Source organism: Salmo salar, chromosome 13, assembly GCF_965601325.2.
Source record: "Salmo salar chromosome 13, fSalSal1, whole genome shotgun sequence".
Classification (NCBI taxonomy): domain Eukaryota; kingdom Metazoa; phylum Chordata; class Actinopteri; order Salmoniformes; family Salmonidae; genus Salmo; species Salmo salar.
The window spans coordinates 43609447-43627050 of record NC_138303.1 but is presented as its reverse complement, the minus strand read 5'-3'; the positions used below and the strand labels follow the sequence as shown (position 1 = coordinate 43627050).

The following is a 17604-nucleotide window of genomic DNA, read 5'->3' as shown; positions in this document are numbered from 1 at the left end:
ACAGAGCCTAGTCACCCCTGGGTTGATAAGTGGTTGATATGTGGTAATATCGCTCCTGTTTTGGGGCTCTGGGCCAGACCCTCAGTTACTCATCTCCATATGGTGTTGGAGTATTTATCGAGAGAGAGAGAGAGAGAGAGGCCTCATTGTTTACAGCCTGTTAGGCCGAGTGGCTCTCATGTTGTTGGCTTTAAAGTAGGGAAGACGGAGAGAACGGCCAAGGCCGACCTGAACACTGCAGTAGCACTCGGACCTGGGTTCAAATAGGATTTGAAAGATTGCGCCTACTTAATGCCTGCTTGAAGAGTGAAATGAATAGTAAAAGACATTAAACTCCTGAAAGACTCAACTGCACCCCTCCCTCCATCAGTTAGGCTACAAAGCAATTGGATGTAAGTGAAATGTCCATACCACTTATGTAATTTGTCCACATAGACAATGCAGTGTTTCATCTGACTGAAGAGGACTGTGTGGCGAGCAGTGTTTCAGCCACCGGCAGCCCATCAAGATCAGTTCAGGTCAATTAAACCCTTCATAGTTACTACTGTTCCTTCAGCCTCTGTTGAACTGAAAAGAAACTCCAGCACACCGGCGATCATGATGTCTGCCGATTTAAAAACGGAGCTGTATGCCAACGTTTCTATTGAAACCTGGCTCTGATCTAGTGTTTGAAATGACTATCAACGTAATAAGTCTGAAGGGTCACACTTTATTTGGATAGTCCTGATAGTATGACCCATCTGTAGAGCCTCTACAAACTAGCTGTTGATAAGCACCCGCTTCCTAAAGTTACGGTTACGTTCGGGGTTTAAAATAAGCGTAAGCGTTAAGGTTCATTTCCGGGATAACGTTAGTAGCATCAGCTGTCAGAGCAGTTTACCGATCACTGCACCTGTACACAGCCCATCTGTAAATAGCCCACTCAACTACCTCATCCCCATATAGTTTTTTTGTTTGTTGCTCTTTTGCACCCCAGTATCTCTACTTGCACATCATCATCTGCACATCTATCACTCCAGTGTTAATGCCAAAATTGTAATTATTTCGCCACTATGGCCTATTTATTGCATTACCTCCCTAATCTTACTAGATTTGCACACACTGTATATAGATTATTCTATTGTGTTATTGACTGTACGTTTGTTTATTCCATGTGTAACTCTGTGTTGTTTGTGTCACACTGCTTTGCTTTATCTTGGCCAGGTCGCAGTTGTAAATGAGAACTTGTTCTCAACTGGCCTACCTGGTTAAATAAAGGTAAAATAAAAATAAAAAAAGGTAAAGAGTTGAAACGTTACTGATCTACAGATGGACTATCCAAATAATGTGTCACCCTCGGAAGCTCTACATCAAAACAGATTTACTGTGCCTTGAGAAATCAGCCAGTGTAGGTTTTTTGGCATAGGATTTAATTCAACATTTTTTCCCAATAACTCAGTGAAAGTCAGAGGTAACATTAACATCATGTGCAAGCTGACCTTTCTCGAGTAGATTCATCCATTAAAAGGAGGAGTCTGAGAGTGTTAGCTTGGCATGAAGGACGACGGAGAGGAGAGTGAAGGGGGTTGGAGACTAGACTGTCTAGGCAAGACAAGAAGGACAGGGAGTTGGTAGTGTGTGTGTGTATGTTTAGACTAGAGGAGAACCGGGAGTTAGGAGGAGTGTCAGTCAGGCTACACGTTATTAAAGACCCAGTTAGCACCGGAGGAGGAATGGAGAAACCTGCTGCTTTTCTTTTACAACCTTTTCCATTTAGGGGGTGAAATCAGACCTGGGTTCAACTAGTATGTGTTTCCTTTCAAACACTTCACTTCAAAACACTAGATGGAACTATTCCATATTATTTAAGGATTAGTCCATTGGTCCCATTGCTCCAACCAAGCTCAATCATATGCAGCTTGACCAATGGGAGAAAAAAAGAAGGAAGTGGAGGAGAGAGTATTTTGCACTATTGAACTGTGACTCTTTTTAGTTTATCTCCAGAAAACACATTTTAACTCAGACTGAGGCAACCAACATTTGGAAGAAAAAAGGTTGGTCTGGGTGTCCAATGTACTCATTGAACTGCCAGATATTGGCAATCTAGAGAGGGATATAGGATACAGCTTGTATCAGATTAGCTTGGACTGTCTCGCCAACTTTAATGACCATTGTCACGCCAATGACCACAGGAGTTGGCCAGGCAGCACAAACACATCTGGAACTAGGCTAGGATAGGCTACAAGAGAATTTGACAGAGAACCTGCTGACCTATCCATGGATGGGAGACACATTCAAGCTCAGCAACAATGATATGCAGCAATATAAAGTTCCCTTTCTCAATTTCAACACCAACATTAATGTTTTATTTATCTATTAATGCAACAGAAAATATTTATTGCACTAAGCCATTTCATACATTTGGGATCCAAAAGGCCCATCTGTGAGTACTTAACAGTATTTTTCTCCAGCAATAACAAACGACATCATTCTGGGTGTCAGCCACTTGTAGGGCCCTATAAAATCTGCATTGAGGGGAGAACGCGGACAGAATCACAGAATCCAGACATTAAAACCGAATTCAACAACATTCAAACGTTTATTGAACTTCGTAACAAATCAACTAAATATTTGTAACTTATTAGAAAATGCATTACTTGCCCAAGTTAATAATAAGACATGAACAAAACGCATCAGTAATTTATTTTCATGTAACGTTCTATAACAGCACAGGAATACCCGTCTGTGTTTGTGTTATATATATATATATAACCAGGTAGGCTAGTTGAGAACAAGTTCTCATTCACAACTGCGACCTGGCCAAGATAAAGCAAAGCAGTGCGACACAAACAACAACACAGAGTTACACATGGAATAACAAGCGTACAGTCAATAACACTATAGGGGGAAAAAGAAAGTCTATATACAGTGTGTGCAAATGGAGTGAGGAGGTAAGGCAATAAATAGGCCATAGTAGCGCAGTAATTACAGTTTAGCAAATTAACACTGGAGTGATAGATGAACAGATGATGTGCAAGTAGAAATACTGGTGTGCAAATAAGCAGAAAAGTAAATAAAAACAATTTGGGGATGAGGTAGGTAGATTGGGTGGGCTATCTAGAGCTGCAGCGATCGGTTAGATGCTCAGATAGCCGATGTTTAAAGTTAGTGAGGGAAATATAAGTCTCCAGCTTCAGCGATTTTTGAAATTCGTTCCAGTCATTGGCAGCAGAGAACTGGAAGGAAAGGCGGCCAAAAGGGGTGTTGGCTTTGGTGACAACCAGTGAGATATACCTGCTGGAGCGCGTGCTACGAGTGGGTGTTGTTATCATGACCAGTGAGCTGAGATAAGGTGGAGCTTTACCAAGCATAGACTTATAGATGACCTGGAGCCAGTGGGTCTGGCGATGAATATGTAGCGAGGGCCAGCCGACTACAGCATACAGGTCGCAGTGGGTGGTATAACAGGCTTTGGTGACAAAACAGATGGCACTGATAGACTGCATCCAATTTGCTGAGTAGTGTGTTGGAGGCTATTTTGTAAATGACGTCGCCAAAGTCGAGGATCGGTAGGATGGTCAATTTTACGAGGGTATGTTTGGCGGCGTGAGTGATTGAGGCTTTGTTGCGAAATAGGAAGCCGATTCTAGATTTAATTTTGGATTGGAGATGTTTAATGAGTCTGGAAGGAGAGTTTACAGTCTAGCCAGACACCTAGGTATTTGTAGTTGTCCACATATTCTAAGTCAGAACCGTCCAGAGTAGAGGTCGACCGATTAAATCGGAATGGCCGATTAATTAGGGCCGATTTCAAGTTTTCATAACAATCAGTAATCGGTATTTTTGGCCACCGATTTGACGATGTTATTTTTTTTTTAAATTATTATTATTTTTATTTTTTAACACACCTTTATTTAACTAGGCAAGTCAGATTAAGAACACATTCTTATTTTCAATGACGGCCTAGGAACGGGGGTTAACTGCCTTGTTCAGGGGGGATTCGGGGATTCGTTTTTGCAACCTTCGGGTTACTAGTCCAACGCTCTAACCACCTGCCTTACATTGCACTCCACGAGGAGCCTGCATGGCAGGCTGACTACCTGTTACGCGAGGGCAGCAAGAAGCCAAGCTAAGTTGCTAGCTAGCATGAAACTTATTTTATAAAAAAACTATCAATCTTAACATAATCACTAGTTAACTACACATGGTTGATGATATTACTAGTTTATCTAACGTGTCCTGCGTTGCATATAATCGATGCGGTGCCTGTTAATTTCTCATCGAATCACAGCCTACTTCAACAAACGGGTGTTGATTTAACAAGCGCATTTGCGAAAAAAGCACCGTCGTTGCACCAATGTACCTAACCATAAACATCAATGCCTTTCTTTAAAACCAATACACAAGTATATTTTTAAACCTGCATATTTAGTTAATATTGCCTGCTAACATGAAATTGTGTCACTTATCTTGCGTTCATTGCACGCAGTCAGGGTATATGCAACAGTTTGGGCCACCTGGCTCGTTGCGAACTAATTTGCCAGAATTGTACGTAATTATGACATAACATTGAAGGTTGTGCAATGTAACAGGAATATTTTGACTTAGGGATGCCACCCGTTAGATAAAACACGGAACGGTTCCGTATTTCACTGAAAAAAAAAAAAAGTTTTGTTTTCGAGATGATAGTTTCCGGATTCGACCATATTAATGACCTAAGGCTCGTATTTGTGTGTGTTTATTATATTATAATTAAGTCTATGATTTGATAGAGCAGTCTGACTAAGCGGTGGTAGGCACCAGCATGCTCGTAAGCATTCATTCAAACAGCACTTTTGTGCGTTTTGCCAGCAGCTCTTCGCTGTGCTTCAAGCTGTTAATGACTTCAAGCCGGGTGGGTATAATTTGTGTAACGTTCCAACAGGAATCTATTCCAAAAACTTTGTAAATAACAAGGTTGCCAAAAAACAACGCATACAAAGTTTTATAGCGGCAGAATAAGATACCGGGTAGGGAGTGGTCTATTTCATTGCGTTTTTCACTCATCACGTTTATTCCGAAAAATGTCTGTCCTCACTCTGGTTGCCTATGGACAAACATTAAGAATAAGCTATGTGGTGAGTTGATGCCTATTCGGCAGCTAGTTAGCTAGGTTTGTATGCGTTGCTACTTTGTATGCATTGTTGGTTGGCAACCTTTTACTTTACGTTTTTTTAGAACAGATTCCTGTTGGAACGTTTCACAAATTATACCCACCCCTTCAAGCCTATCAACTCCCAAGATTAGGCTGGTGTAACCGATGTGAAATGGCTAGCTAGTTAGAGGGGTGCGCGCTAATAGCGTTTCAAACGTCACTCGCTCTGAGACTTGGAGTAGTTGTTCCCCTTGCTCTGCACGGGTAACGCTGCTTCGAGGGTGGCTGTTGTCGATGTGTTCCTGGTTCGAGCCCAGGTAGGAGAGAGGTGAGGGACGGAAGCTATACTGTTACACTGGCAATACTAAAGTGCCTATAAGAACATCCAATAGTCAAAGGTATATGAAATACAAATCGTATAGAGAGAAATAGTCCTATAATTCCTATAATAACTACAACCTAAAACTTCTTACCTGGGAATATTGAAGACTCATGTTAAAAGGAACCACCAGCTTTCATATGTTCCCATTACATTTTCATTTTAGTCATTTAGCAGACGCTTTTATCCAGAGTGACTTACAGTAGTGAATGCATACATTTCATACAAAACATTTTTATTTAAATCTTTTTCCCCCGTACTGGTCCCCCGTGGGAATCGAACCCACAACCCTGGCGTTGCAAACACCAAATCGGCATCCGCTTTTTTTGGTCCTCCAATAATCGGCATCGGCGTTGAAAAATCATAATCGGTCAACCTTTAGTCCAGAGTAGTGATGCTAGTCAGGCGGGCGGGTGCGGGCAGCAAACGGTTGAAAAGCATGCATTTGGTTTTACTAGCGTTTAAGAGCAGTTGGAGGCCACGGAAGGAGTGTTGTATGGCACTGAAGCTCGTTTGGAGGTTAGTTAACACAGTGTTCAAAGAAGGGCCAGAAGTATACAGAATGGTGTTGTCTGCGTAGAGGTGGATCAGGGAATCACCCGCAGCAAGAGCGACATCGTTGATATATACAGAGAAAAGAGTAGGCCTGAGAATTGAATCCTGTGGTACCCCCATAGAGACTGCCAGAGGTCCGGACAACTCCGATTTAACATACTGAACTCTGTCTGAGAAGTAGTTGGTGAACCAGGCAAGGCAGTCATTCGACAAACCAAAGCTGTTGAGTCTGCCGATAAGGATACAGCGATTGACAGAGTCGAAAGCCTTGGCCAGGTCGATGAAGACGGCTGCACAGTACTGTCTTTTATCGATGCCGGTTATGATATCGTTTAGTACCTTGAGCATAGCTGAGGTGCACACGAGACACATGAGCGCTACAGAAACGTTGCTAACAGTCTCTGGCTGGTGCAAACCTGCATTAAAGCTATAATATGTAACTTTTTGGGCAACCCGATCAAATGTACATAGAAATGTGAGTTATAGATCAGTCATTTTCATTGAAAGCAAGTCTAAGAAGTAGGATATATTCTATTTCTTTGTTTCCAGTTCATTTCACAGCAGTTTCAATGGTACAATGATTCTCTTCACTATGAGAGCTTGTTTTGTCACAAACTGAAATTAGGCAAACAATTAGAATTTTTGCAACCAGGAAATGGCGGCGCGATTTCTGCATATTCCACCTTTAAAGGGTAAATACACCCAAAAATCCCAGACATCAAAAGTGGTCTCCTGATGTGGTTTGAGTATGGTTGTGGACATCCAATTTCCTCGTAAAAATAAATAAATAAAATAGAAGTGTGATTCGTAGCGCGAAGAACATAATTTTGGGGGGGAAAAGTGGAATATTGGAAAAAACAAAACAGAGAAAACAGAATTTGTGGAAAAACTAAACGTAATCAGGTAAAAAATGTAACAGATTTTACAGAGCCCCAACTTGTCCGATGAGTCGTCGCCCTATGACAGAGTGCTGGGAGAGAAAGAGTGCTGGGAGAGAAACATCGCAATTAGCCGCCATTATAAACTCCTCCATATCATACACTCACACCCATACATAGTGGGAGTGTCTGGGTGCAGAGACCCAGGGGGTGGCTGTCAGATGGGACTGTCTTGCCTGAGGCCCGGCCTCTCAGAGAGACCACACAGATGAGATGAGGCTGAGTCTAGACACGAGCAGACATCCCTCTGAACAGCCAGACTAAACAACCGGACGTCATTAGAGAGAGCTATTAACTCACTAGACTATAACAGCCCAACCGGGCCGGGCCAGACTGGGCAGTCGGACAGGGCAGTCTCTACACTGGTGTCCTTCAGACAGACAGAGGGCAAAACCTGACCCAATGTTACACTGGCTGAACAAGGCTTCATCTCTTTACTGTACTAATTAAATGGTGACGTGAGCGCAAAGAAATGGCCACCATAATTTGTACTGTATATCATCTGTGGATGAGATGAATGGGAAGGAAGGTCAGTGATGCTAAAAAGCAAATTGTAACATCTAAGCGCAATGTCAGGCTACAGGCTACAGCAGTCCTGAGGGCACCTCCACAGAGAAATGGTCCTACAGAAGCTTTACAGACACCTTTCAAGAAGAAGTTAAACATAAGTGACTTAGGGGGGGGCTTGCCCTGCTCGCTGTTGGCTGTAGAGCAGCGCTTCTTAAAGTATGGACCTGTTAATGGTGGGTCGCGACGGAAATGTATAATTATTTCATTAATTACTGGAATTGATTTGGCCAAGTGCTCTCTGCTTAGCAGCGGTCTCTGCTCTAGTTTGGCAGCTGAGTGAGTGGGAGAGGTAGCGAGATACGCCCGTGTGCTTCGCGGTTTACCTGAATTCTTCACTCCGCGACCCACACGCTGCAGCGCTGTGGTTCAAGCCACTGACTTGCTATTCCTCACCACTGTCATGAAATGGACTCATGCTAGCTACAAGTTCTGACTGAGCTCAATCGTCTTGAAACGCAAATACAGCGACGACTTATTGTCTCTTTCATACAAACTTCGAGAAATAACGAGGAGCGCCCACAATGCGTTTTGTGTGGGGAAGTGCTTAGTAATGAGTCTCTCAAAACGAACAAATGAATAAAACGACACGTCCTGACCAAACATCCAGGCACTGCTGTTCATGACGGTAAACCCAGGGAGTCATTTCAGAACATGGTAGAATGCTCCAGGAGACAGTGCTTCGAAATTGGAAAAGTCAGTCAACTAACAAGGCATTGTCGTCATTTTTTAACAAGTGATGATAAGCAGCAATAAGGGAGTACTCTCTCTCTCTCATAGTAGTAGATGCAAGTTTCTCTTTCAAACAAGACCCTGGCCTTTTAACGTCACACAGCTAATAGCTAACGTTAGCCAAAGCAAGCTAACTAGCTACAGATAGTGCAACCCTAAGAAACAGTACAGGTGAAGATGAAAAATCAAATCGGGCCTACTGTACATGTTACTGTAGAAATTATTGTTGATAACAAGTCTAGGTTGGAACTGTTGCTTTTACAAGTAATCATTTTTATTCTGAACTGGAATAAACTGATTGAAGCAAGATGCTTTTTTGGACAAACATTCACACAGTTCTGGGTTGCTCATCTGCAGCAGGAAGCGGTCTCCTGCCTGACTGAGAAAGCAGTAGATGTTCTGATCCAGTTTGGCACCACATAGCTATGCAAGTCAAGGTTCTCAAGTACAGAAACAGTGTCAATGCTGAGCATCACCTCAGTGTTGGACTGTCAGAAACTGAGCCCAGAATAGACATGTTTGTTGAAAACGTCAACCAGCCACACACCTCTCATTAGGACTGTGTGTGTGTGTGTGTGTCTGTTTTCTGGTCTACATCTGTGTGATGTGATCAATCACTTTATTCCAGTTCAGAATTTAAAAAATATGTATTTTAACAGCAACAGTTCCAACCTAGACTTTTTAATCAACAATCATTTCTATAGTAGGCCTGATATTTTTTTCAATGTATACTGTTACTTAGGGTTGCACGATCAAAAAGCCTGTGTTTGTGTTCTGTATCTGTGCGATGTGATCAATCCATTTATTCCAGTTCAGAATGAAATTATTTATTGTATTTTAACCTCAACAGTTCCATCCAAGACAGGTATGTAAGAGTGTTTTTAACGGGGAAAAATAAACAGAATATATTTATGGGTATTTCATTGTTATTTGTTTTTGTCTACATTGCATTTTTTTTTTGGGGGGGGGGGGCATAAGGGCAATGAAATGTACCAATATTTACATATAGTTGCATATTTTCCTAAGCTTGGGACCCAGGAACACACAGAATTTCTCATTTGGGTCCAAGGCTGAAAAAGTGTAAGAAACCCTGCTGTAGAGGGCTATACTAGAACTGTACTTACAGATATCATGTAATATGCAGGCTAATTGTACTTACAGATATCAGGCGCTTCGTCTGATCCATCCGGACAGTCCTTCTCTCCATCGCAGCGCCATCCTTTAGAGATGCATGTCACCTGGTCCTTACACACAAACTGCTTAGGACTGCATGTCTTCGGAGCTGGAACATACAGAACACAGACAAGGTGTTATTACCAACATTTATCAGAGTCCTTAGTTATTTTTGGAGAATGTTCCCCCCCCAGAGATTCTGTAGTACAACGACATATGTAATTCTATGATTTTCCCCTATACTGCGTTATTGTGCCTGTATTTCTGTAAAACGTATGAATGTTTTCATTTTCAACTGAACAGAAAGTAGGCTAGCGAACCACTACTGAAGACATTTATTGGATCAGGACTGCTGTTGCTTTGGGTGTGTTTTGTGGGCAGGTTGTTATAGCGTTAGCATATAGACTCGCATAACCTGGCCTAATTAAAGTGGTGCTTCACAAGGTTTCCCAGAGTGTGGCTGAGTCTTACCAGACCAGACCTGGTCTCAAGTAGAATTTATTTTATTTCAAATACTTTCAGCGTTTGATGGAGCCTTGCCTGGAGTGTCAGCTGGGCGGGGTTGCACATTTTGGGACTCTTCCATTGGTTTAATAGCGCCAGGCAAGCTCAATCCAGGGCAGCTAGAGTATTTGAGAGATGCAAATACTATTTGAACCCAGGTGTGAGATTCAGTTTAACCATGTCAGCAGAGGGGCAGTGCCAGACATAGCTAGAGGGCCATTGGGCCGTCAGGGCTACTCTGTGGTGCTACCATGTGGTAAACCAACCTCAACAATCTCTGCTGACACATACTGCTCAGAAATACCACACTGGGATTTTTCTCAGAGGTCAGAGAAAATGACTGACTGCTCAGTGATGACCGTGAATACTGTGGTAGAAATGAAAAGGCTTCTGTCGGTCGGTTACGTTGAAAACTCCCTCAGAGGTAAATCAAAAGCAGAGGGAAAACGGGCTGTCTGGGGAGAGGAAATAAACAAACTGCTAACCGACTTAAAGGCACCAGTGTTGGGAGTGAGTTTGTAGAAGAGTGTGTTTTCTGAATGAGGTGCTCCACTCCCTGTGGTGGATTGGACACAGAGCAGGGTTATTGACCTTGTGTTGACCCCTGCATGGTCACCCAGCAACAGGGTGCATGTCACCCTGGGCCTGGACTAAGGCCTTTTAGTCTAGAAAATTCCATCACAGATCATGAGGGGAACAGCCTGGTTTGTTGCTGACAGCCAGGTCCTACATGACAAATATGCTAGTTTGGCAGACTGGCAGCATTGCCTCATTGTATCTGGTTCCTGCCTTTCAGTCAGTACATTGGTATTCAGATAGAGGAGGCGGCGGAGGAGGAGGAGGTGGTGCTGTTGGGAGGCAGAGTTGAATACTGTTGGCAAAGACTCTTCTCGTGAGTCAGCAGAGTACAATCACGACGTGTTGACTAGATGAAGATGAATCATTTCTGTAGGATTAAACCAAGCACAAAACTCACTCAACAAAAACAACAACCGTTCCTGACAGCTACAGTGGTTCCCAACTATAATCAGGGTTCAGGAGGAGAGAAGAGTACTGCATTGGTCGTGTGTCTACCTCAGCTGGGGACGTCATTGTTACTGTACTTGTTTTAGAGAGAGCAGAGCAGCAGTGTTGTGGAAACAGAGCAGAGTCCTACACACAGAGAGAGAATCGCAGCACATAGCCGACCATCTCATTGTGATTCTCTGCAGGAACTGCCTCGCTCGCTCTCCCTCCCTCTCTCTCTCTCTCTTCCTCCATCTTTCCTTCCCTCTCCCTCCCTCAGCACATCATTTAGCAGGCAGAGCGGTGTTTGGGGGAAGGGAGCGGAACACAAGGGGAAAGTGATGTGACTGCAATCACAAGAGAGTATGGGGGCAGTGTATCATTGTGGTCATGTTCTCTCTAAACTGTCATGCTAAGGGCTTTAGGCTAGAGAGCCCTGGGAGTGAGTGAGTGAGTGTGTGTGTGTGTGTGTGTGTGTGTGTGTGTGTGTGTGTGTGTGTGTGTGTGTGTGTGTGGACTCAAACGTGGTGACTCATGAGTGTCAGGTTATTGTAAATACAATTAGCAGCTGAAGGGTATGCTGCAGATCAAATGACAGCCGTCTTTAATACACTAACAGCACCTTGATGTTTGAAATGATTAGGAGAGTGACGGTACTTAACATTCAGAGCAACATCTCCGCTCTCTTTCAGGCCTCTCTATTTACACTCAAGGACATGAGAGGACAGACATTTCCAAATGAAGACATTTCCCAATGTGACAGGAATGTAATATGTGAACACAACCATGAATGGATAGGAGAGAACGACTTTGAGAGTGCACAAACTTCACAAGGCCCTAGCAACCGCACAGGGGTGGGACAAAAATAAAGACGGAGGGAGACAGAAGCCGATGACTGAAGGAACTTAGATGACACGCACACACCTAGTCCCAAAGAGGGACCACTGAGATGGAACAAGAGGGACCACCGAGATGGAACAAGAGGCTAACCATGGCCCAAGGGCTATTAGAAGTTACAGCTTCCTCTTTATTGGTCATTTCTGATCATTTCCTGTATTTGACAATTCTGCAATGCTGTAAACACATTAGCTCCACTTACACTGATAAACAGTACTACCCTTCCTTGAGCCAGTCTCAACAGCTGAACATAGTCAGACAATGAGACCGGGAGATGAGTGGTACTGAGCCCAAATCAGAATGCTGTGTGTGGATATTCTCCTCCTCATCCCCTGGCCTTTCTAAGCCTAACCTGGAGCATAGGTTCCGGTAGGAGAAGGGATCAGTGGAAGTATTAAAGCCTAGAATAGGCTGCTATGTATGGGCATTTCCCTCTCATCCCCTTGCCTCTTTGGAGCAGCTCAGACACTTGTTCTCCATGACTGGGCATAAAAAACTGGAAATAAAACATTGCAGGTTCTAATTTTATCAACGCTCCACATACCAGTGTGTGTACACACACACACACACACACACACACACACACACACACACGAGAACCTCCGGGGGTAATTGGAGGTTGCTGGCTAGCTTCTCCCCTCAGTCGTCCCCTTTCAAAGCACAGTACTGAAATATCTCAGACAGAGATGGGGATTGTTAATTCCTTATTAACAACCTTGTTTTTTCCCCAAAGGCAAGGCCAAAATGCTGCAGAAGGTGCAACATCAACCTGGGATATGATGGTAATCATTTGAATATGTTTGAGCTCCAGAAGGGGGACAAATTAATGAATGAAAGAAATGAATGAATGGCCTTTATTTGCCCTCCTGGGACTGGCTGGACGAAACAGTAAACATGGGTATTTAAAAGACCATGTTGCCAGTGGAAGCTAAAGCTGGCATTGCCAGTTAAATTACTTCCTTTTCCTGCCACCTCTGAAAGTTGACTTCGATAACATTACCATCGCTGCTGTTATGACTAGACCTCTGGGAACATCCATCAATTAATCATTTCTCACCTCACTGCATTTCATCCAAAAGGAAAACAGCCACAACAGAATTGTGTAAGTCATTCAAATGTGTTAACCCTCGCAAGGCAGCCGGCCCAGACGACATACCTAGCCGCGCCCTCAGAGCATGTGCAGACCAGTTGGCTGTTGTGTGTTCTGACATTTTCAAGCTCTCTCTAGCTTAGGGCGCTATCCCCACCTGCTTCAAGATGTCCACTATCATCCCTGTACCCAAAACATAGAAAGTAACTGAATTGAATGACTAACGACCCGTAGCACTCACTTCTGTCTTCATGAAGCTAGTCAGACCACATCACCTCCTCCCTCCCCAACTCACCTACCGCCCTGACAAATCCAAGGACGACGCAATTGCCATTGCACTGAACGCTGCCCTCACCCACCTGGACAAAAAGGAATGCATATGTGAGGATGCTGTTCATCGACTACAGCTCTGACTTCAATACTATAGCGCCCTCTAAGCTCACCACAAAGCTCACGGCCCTGGGACTGAACTCCTCCCTAAGGAACTGGGTCCTGGACTTTCAGACGGGCCGCCCCGAGGTGACGGAGGTAATGTTGCCTAGCTTCGACACTGATTCTCATCACTAGCGTCCCACAAGGGTGCGTCCTCGGTCCCCTCCTGTACACCCACGACTGCATGGCCTCACACACTTCCAACGCCGTCATCAGCGAACTTGATGACACGACAGTAGTAGGCCTGATTACCAACAACGAAGGGACAGCCTACAGGGAGCAGGTAGACTGCCTGCCCTCCAGGACACCACCACCACCAAGAGGATCATAAGGGATCTCAGCCACTGAGAATGAGTCAGTGATTGGGGTTGTTATGTTTAACATGTAACAAGGTCATATTAGGATACTAAAAACTGAAAAGGATCAAAACACCTCAAATAAGGTGACGAGCAGTGTGAAGGTATTTCTACTGTTTTGATGTCAACAACTGTCAAAACAGTCCTCTGGCTATTTATTATTATCAGACAAAAATAACAACATCTCATAGGCCTACTATATAAGGAGGCTTTGTACACAGAGACGAGAGAGAGCGTTCTATTGTAGATTAGCATTAAATATAAAAGCAGAGTTCCTCTCTCACCCTCTCTCAATACCCATTAGAAGCTGAGGAATGTGCTCAGTCAGTCTGGCCCACTTTGTAAGATTTGTCATAATATTTGTTCAAGAAATACCTGAGAAGTGAAAGCCTTTTCACACATCTGTCTGAGGTCACAGGAAGCTACTTAGTATGTCTGCATCTGTTTTACTAGCCCGTCTGGAGGAAGTGCCCTGCCCAGGGGCGAAAATCTGATATCAACTTTGGAGGGGACAATTACATGAAATTTTCTCAAGAGCAATTCCTGAGGGGGACACCAAAAGTAGTGCTGTAACACATAGCCTACATTGTAATATGGTAAATGTATATTGAGGAATCAAAGAAATAAGGTGTTTGCCGTACTCCTAACTACCGGTACCCAAAACTACACAACTAATCACAACAGCAATACCATTGCCTTTAACAAATCTTAGTTCAGTCACCAGTTTAAGTTGAGAGTGGTCTAGTCTTTGAGATATTAGGCTACTAGGGTTCTTACTATGCGTTTTGGTGTATTGAAAAATACTCTGATGTCCGTCTTTTATTTTTCTGCCATTTTTCTACCTGGCTGGCTACACACAGTAGGAGATGGGCTTCTATCATCTTCAATCATTCTATTTGGGCTTCGATCTAAAAGGTAGCTAGCAAATGTGAAACGGATTAAAATGACAAGAGTTGACAGCTGTATGAGTTCACCATTTACACAACATATGCTGCAACCTTTTGTAATTTTAATAGTTTGTTTCATATTGGCTGGCTTCCAACAATAGCTGAATTTGCAAAGCTAGCGAGCACCAATTCAGTTTCAGTGGTGTTTGCTATAATCTTTGCTACCCAGGTTAAATAAAGGTGAAATAAAATAAATAAATAAAAGTTCACTTGCGACAATTTAGCTTTTGCAACGAGACCATTAAATATATTTAAGACAATGGTAGAAGAGAGTGTAGTTCTGTTCAGTTTGGATTTCAGTTTATCGCTAACCTTATCACAGGGACTTTGAAGCACTAACTTACATCATCTGCATGCTGATTCCATCTTTGACGATGCCACATAAATGGAATAGGTACTAGCTAGCTTAATAGTTAATATTTGCGCGCTAGCTCTGCATATTCAGCTAGTGTGTGTGCGCGATTGACTGGATTAACCTCACGTCAGTTACGTGCATTGAGTGCCTTTCAGACAGTAGATACGACCCCTCTGTTACCTTGCCAACGAAGGAACTGACAGTGGATCAAACCATTGTGAGGCAAAGGGTGGGGGGGGTTGCAATCTTCTGAAACTTAAAAACGCGTTATTAAATGTCTATAATCAGCACAATTGCTTTCATTGCGTATTATTAATATTATTTAAATTACATAGTTATGTTTCAGTGATATATTGGGGGGGGACAAATCATATTTTTCCCAGGATGGGGGGGTCGTGTGCCCCCCGTCCCCCCCGGGATTTCCGCCCCTGGCCCTGCCCTATATTCACTCACACATTCAAGCATCTCAGAGTAGGAGTGGTGATCTAGGATCAGGTCCCCAATGTCCATATAACTATTTATTATGATCTAAAATGTTAAACTGATCCTAGATCAGCAAACACACTCAAATGCCTGATGAGTAGGATGTTAACGAGGCCTAACATTTCATTGATGTTGTGGTTTGTCAGTGCTGTATTTATTTTACGTACGTTTATATGCATAAGGCACATTTGAGGCAATTACCAATTCAGCAAAGATAAGTTATTCTCGCCACACTCTGCTGGTGAATGTCAATGAGGTGGCAGAGGGCAGGATGAGACGAAACTAGTCAGCTTCGTTGCTCAGATCAGTGTGTGTGTGTGTGTGTGTGTGTGTGTGTGTGTGTGTGTGTGTGTGTGTGTGTGTGTGTGTGTGTGTGTGTGTGTGTGTGTGGATAAAGAAGAGGTAGAGAACGAGACTACCGATTTAGAGAACGAGAGAGAGAGTGACAGCGACAGAAAATAAACAAACTGGAGACAGCATAAAATGCCAGAAAGAGACCACAGCAGAGTATGGGATAGCAGAGTGGGAGTTGTTCCATGTCACCACTATTTAAATGAGCAGAGCAGGCAGGCAGGCATATGGCGGAGGCCTCCAGACACCAAGCCCAGCTGGGACACACCAAATTACAGGTCCACTTTAACTCTCTCCCTCATCCTGCCATCCCTTGCTATGTCTCCCTCAATACGGCCATCCCTCCATCCTCACGCTCTCTATCCCAAAAAAATCTAAACCAGACCCTCATAGCACATTCCAGCACCTTTTAATTGATTTCATGTGTAGGGTTCTCGCAACCCCCCCCCCCCCCCAAATCTCGGAGAAGAAGCGCATGCCTTAAAAGAAGATGAGCATGGAGTCTTTCTTGGACAAGACCTAAGGGGCATGCGGTGAAATTTGGAAGAATAAAAAGGTAGTTAGGGTTTTGCTAAGAGGCTGACAAGTTTATTATCAGCGCAAGGTGTTTAGAACTTCCAGGGTGCAGTATCTGTATGACACACATTATTCTGCTGGTTAAATCTCTCTAAGGCAGCAGTTACAGTTTCAAGCTTGTCCTGGTTTACATCTCAGAAGAGTGTGCCGTGATGCCAAAGAACAGTTGCAATTGTCCCCTAATCAGTGCTCGACTTGGGCAGGAGTTCACCGGAGCTGAGTACCGGCACCTCAAATGTTCTACTGCTTGAGCTCCTGTTCCTCATAGAATATTAACTCAAAAGTATTGTGGAGCTCCTGCACCTGAATATAAACAGTACCGGAACCCATTTCAGTCCAAGTCAAGCACTGTCCCTAACTGTACAGAACACAACCGATAGCGCAAATGTTTACTGAGTACACTAAAATATTAGAAACACTTCCACATGTTCTAGCACTGAGCTAACCAAAGTGGAATAGCAGCCTTTTATCCTTCCCATTCCCCAGTGGGTCGTTTCCCCGGGCCTGGCGATAGTGATTGGATTATATTACATGCTGTTAAAAGGTAAGAGCCCAAATGGGAATCTGAAATGAATGAGTCAGAGTTATCAACATTCTTGGAGCATACACACAAGTTTGGACACACCTACTCATTTAAGGCTTTTTCTTTATTTTTACTATTTTTGTAGAATAATTATTGTAGAATAATTGTGAAAACATCAAAACTATGTTATAACACATATGGAATCATGTAGTAACCAAAAAAAAGTGTTAAACCAAAATCGATTTTATATTCTTCAAATAGCCACCCTTTGCCTTGATGACAGCTTTGCACACTCTTGGCATTCTCTCAACCAGCTTTGAGGTAGTCGCCTGGAATGCATTTCAATTAACAGGTGTGCCATCTTAACAGTTTTGTTGTGACAAGGTAGGGTTGGTATACAGAAGATAACCCTGGTTAGAGCCAGAACAAGAATAGACTGATGAGTTTCATAAGAAAGTTCTTTGTTTCTAGCCATTTTGAGCCTGTAATCGAACCCACAAATGCTGATGCTCCAGATACTCAACTAGTCTAAAGAAGGCCAGTTTTATTGCTTCTTTAACAGAACAACAGTTTTCAGCTGCGCTAACATAATTGCGAAAGGGTTTTCTAATGATCAATTAGCCTTTTT

The 17604-nt window shown here is 43.2% G+C and overlaps 1 protein-coding gene across 2 annotated transcripts in view; it reads right to left on the bottom strand.

Annotated features, from left to right (window-relative positions):
- LOC106567057 (low-density lipoprotein receptor-related protein 1) overlaps positions 1 to 17604 on the bottom strand; it is a 138972-nt gene that overhangs the window by 96523 nt on the left and 24845 nt on the right. For both annotated transcript variants that reach the window (XM_014135894.3, XM_014135895.3), the window contains exon 2: positions 9444 to 9566. In XM_014135894.3, the coding sequence (XP_013991369.1) occupies positions 9444 to 9566 (123 nt within the window). The remainder of the gene's footprint in view (positions 1 to 9443; positions 9567 to 17604) is intronic.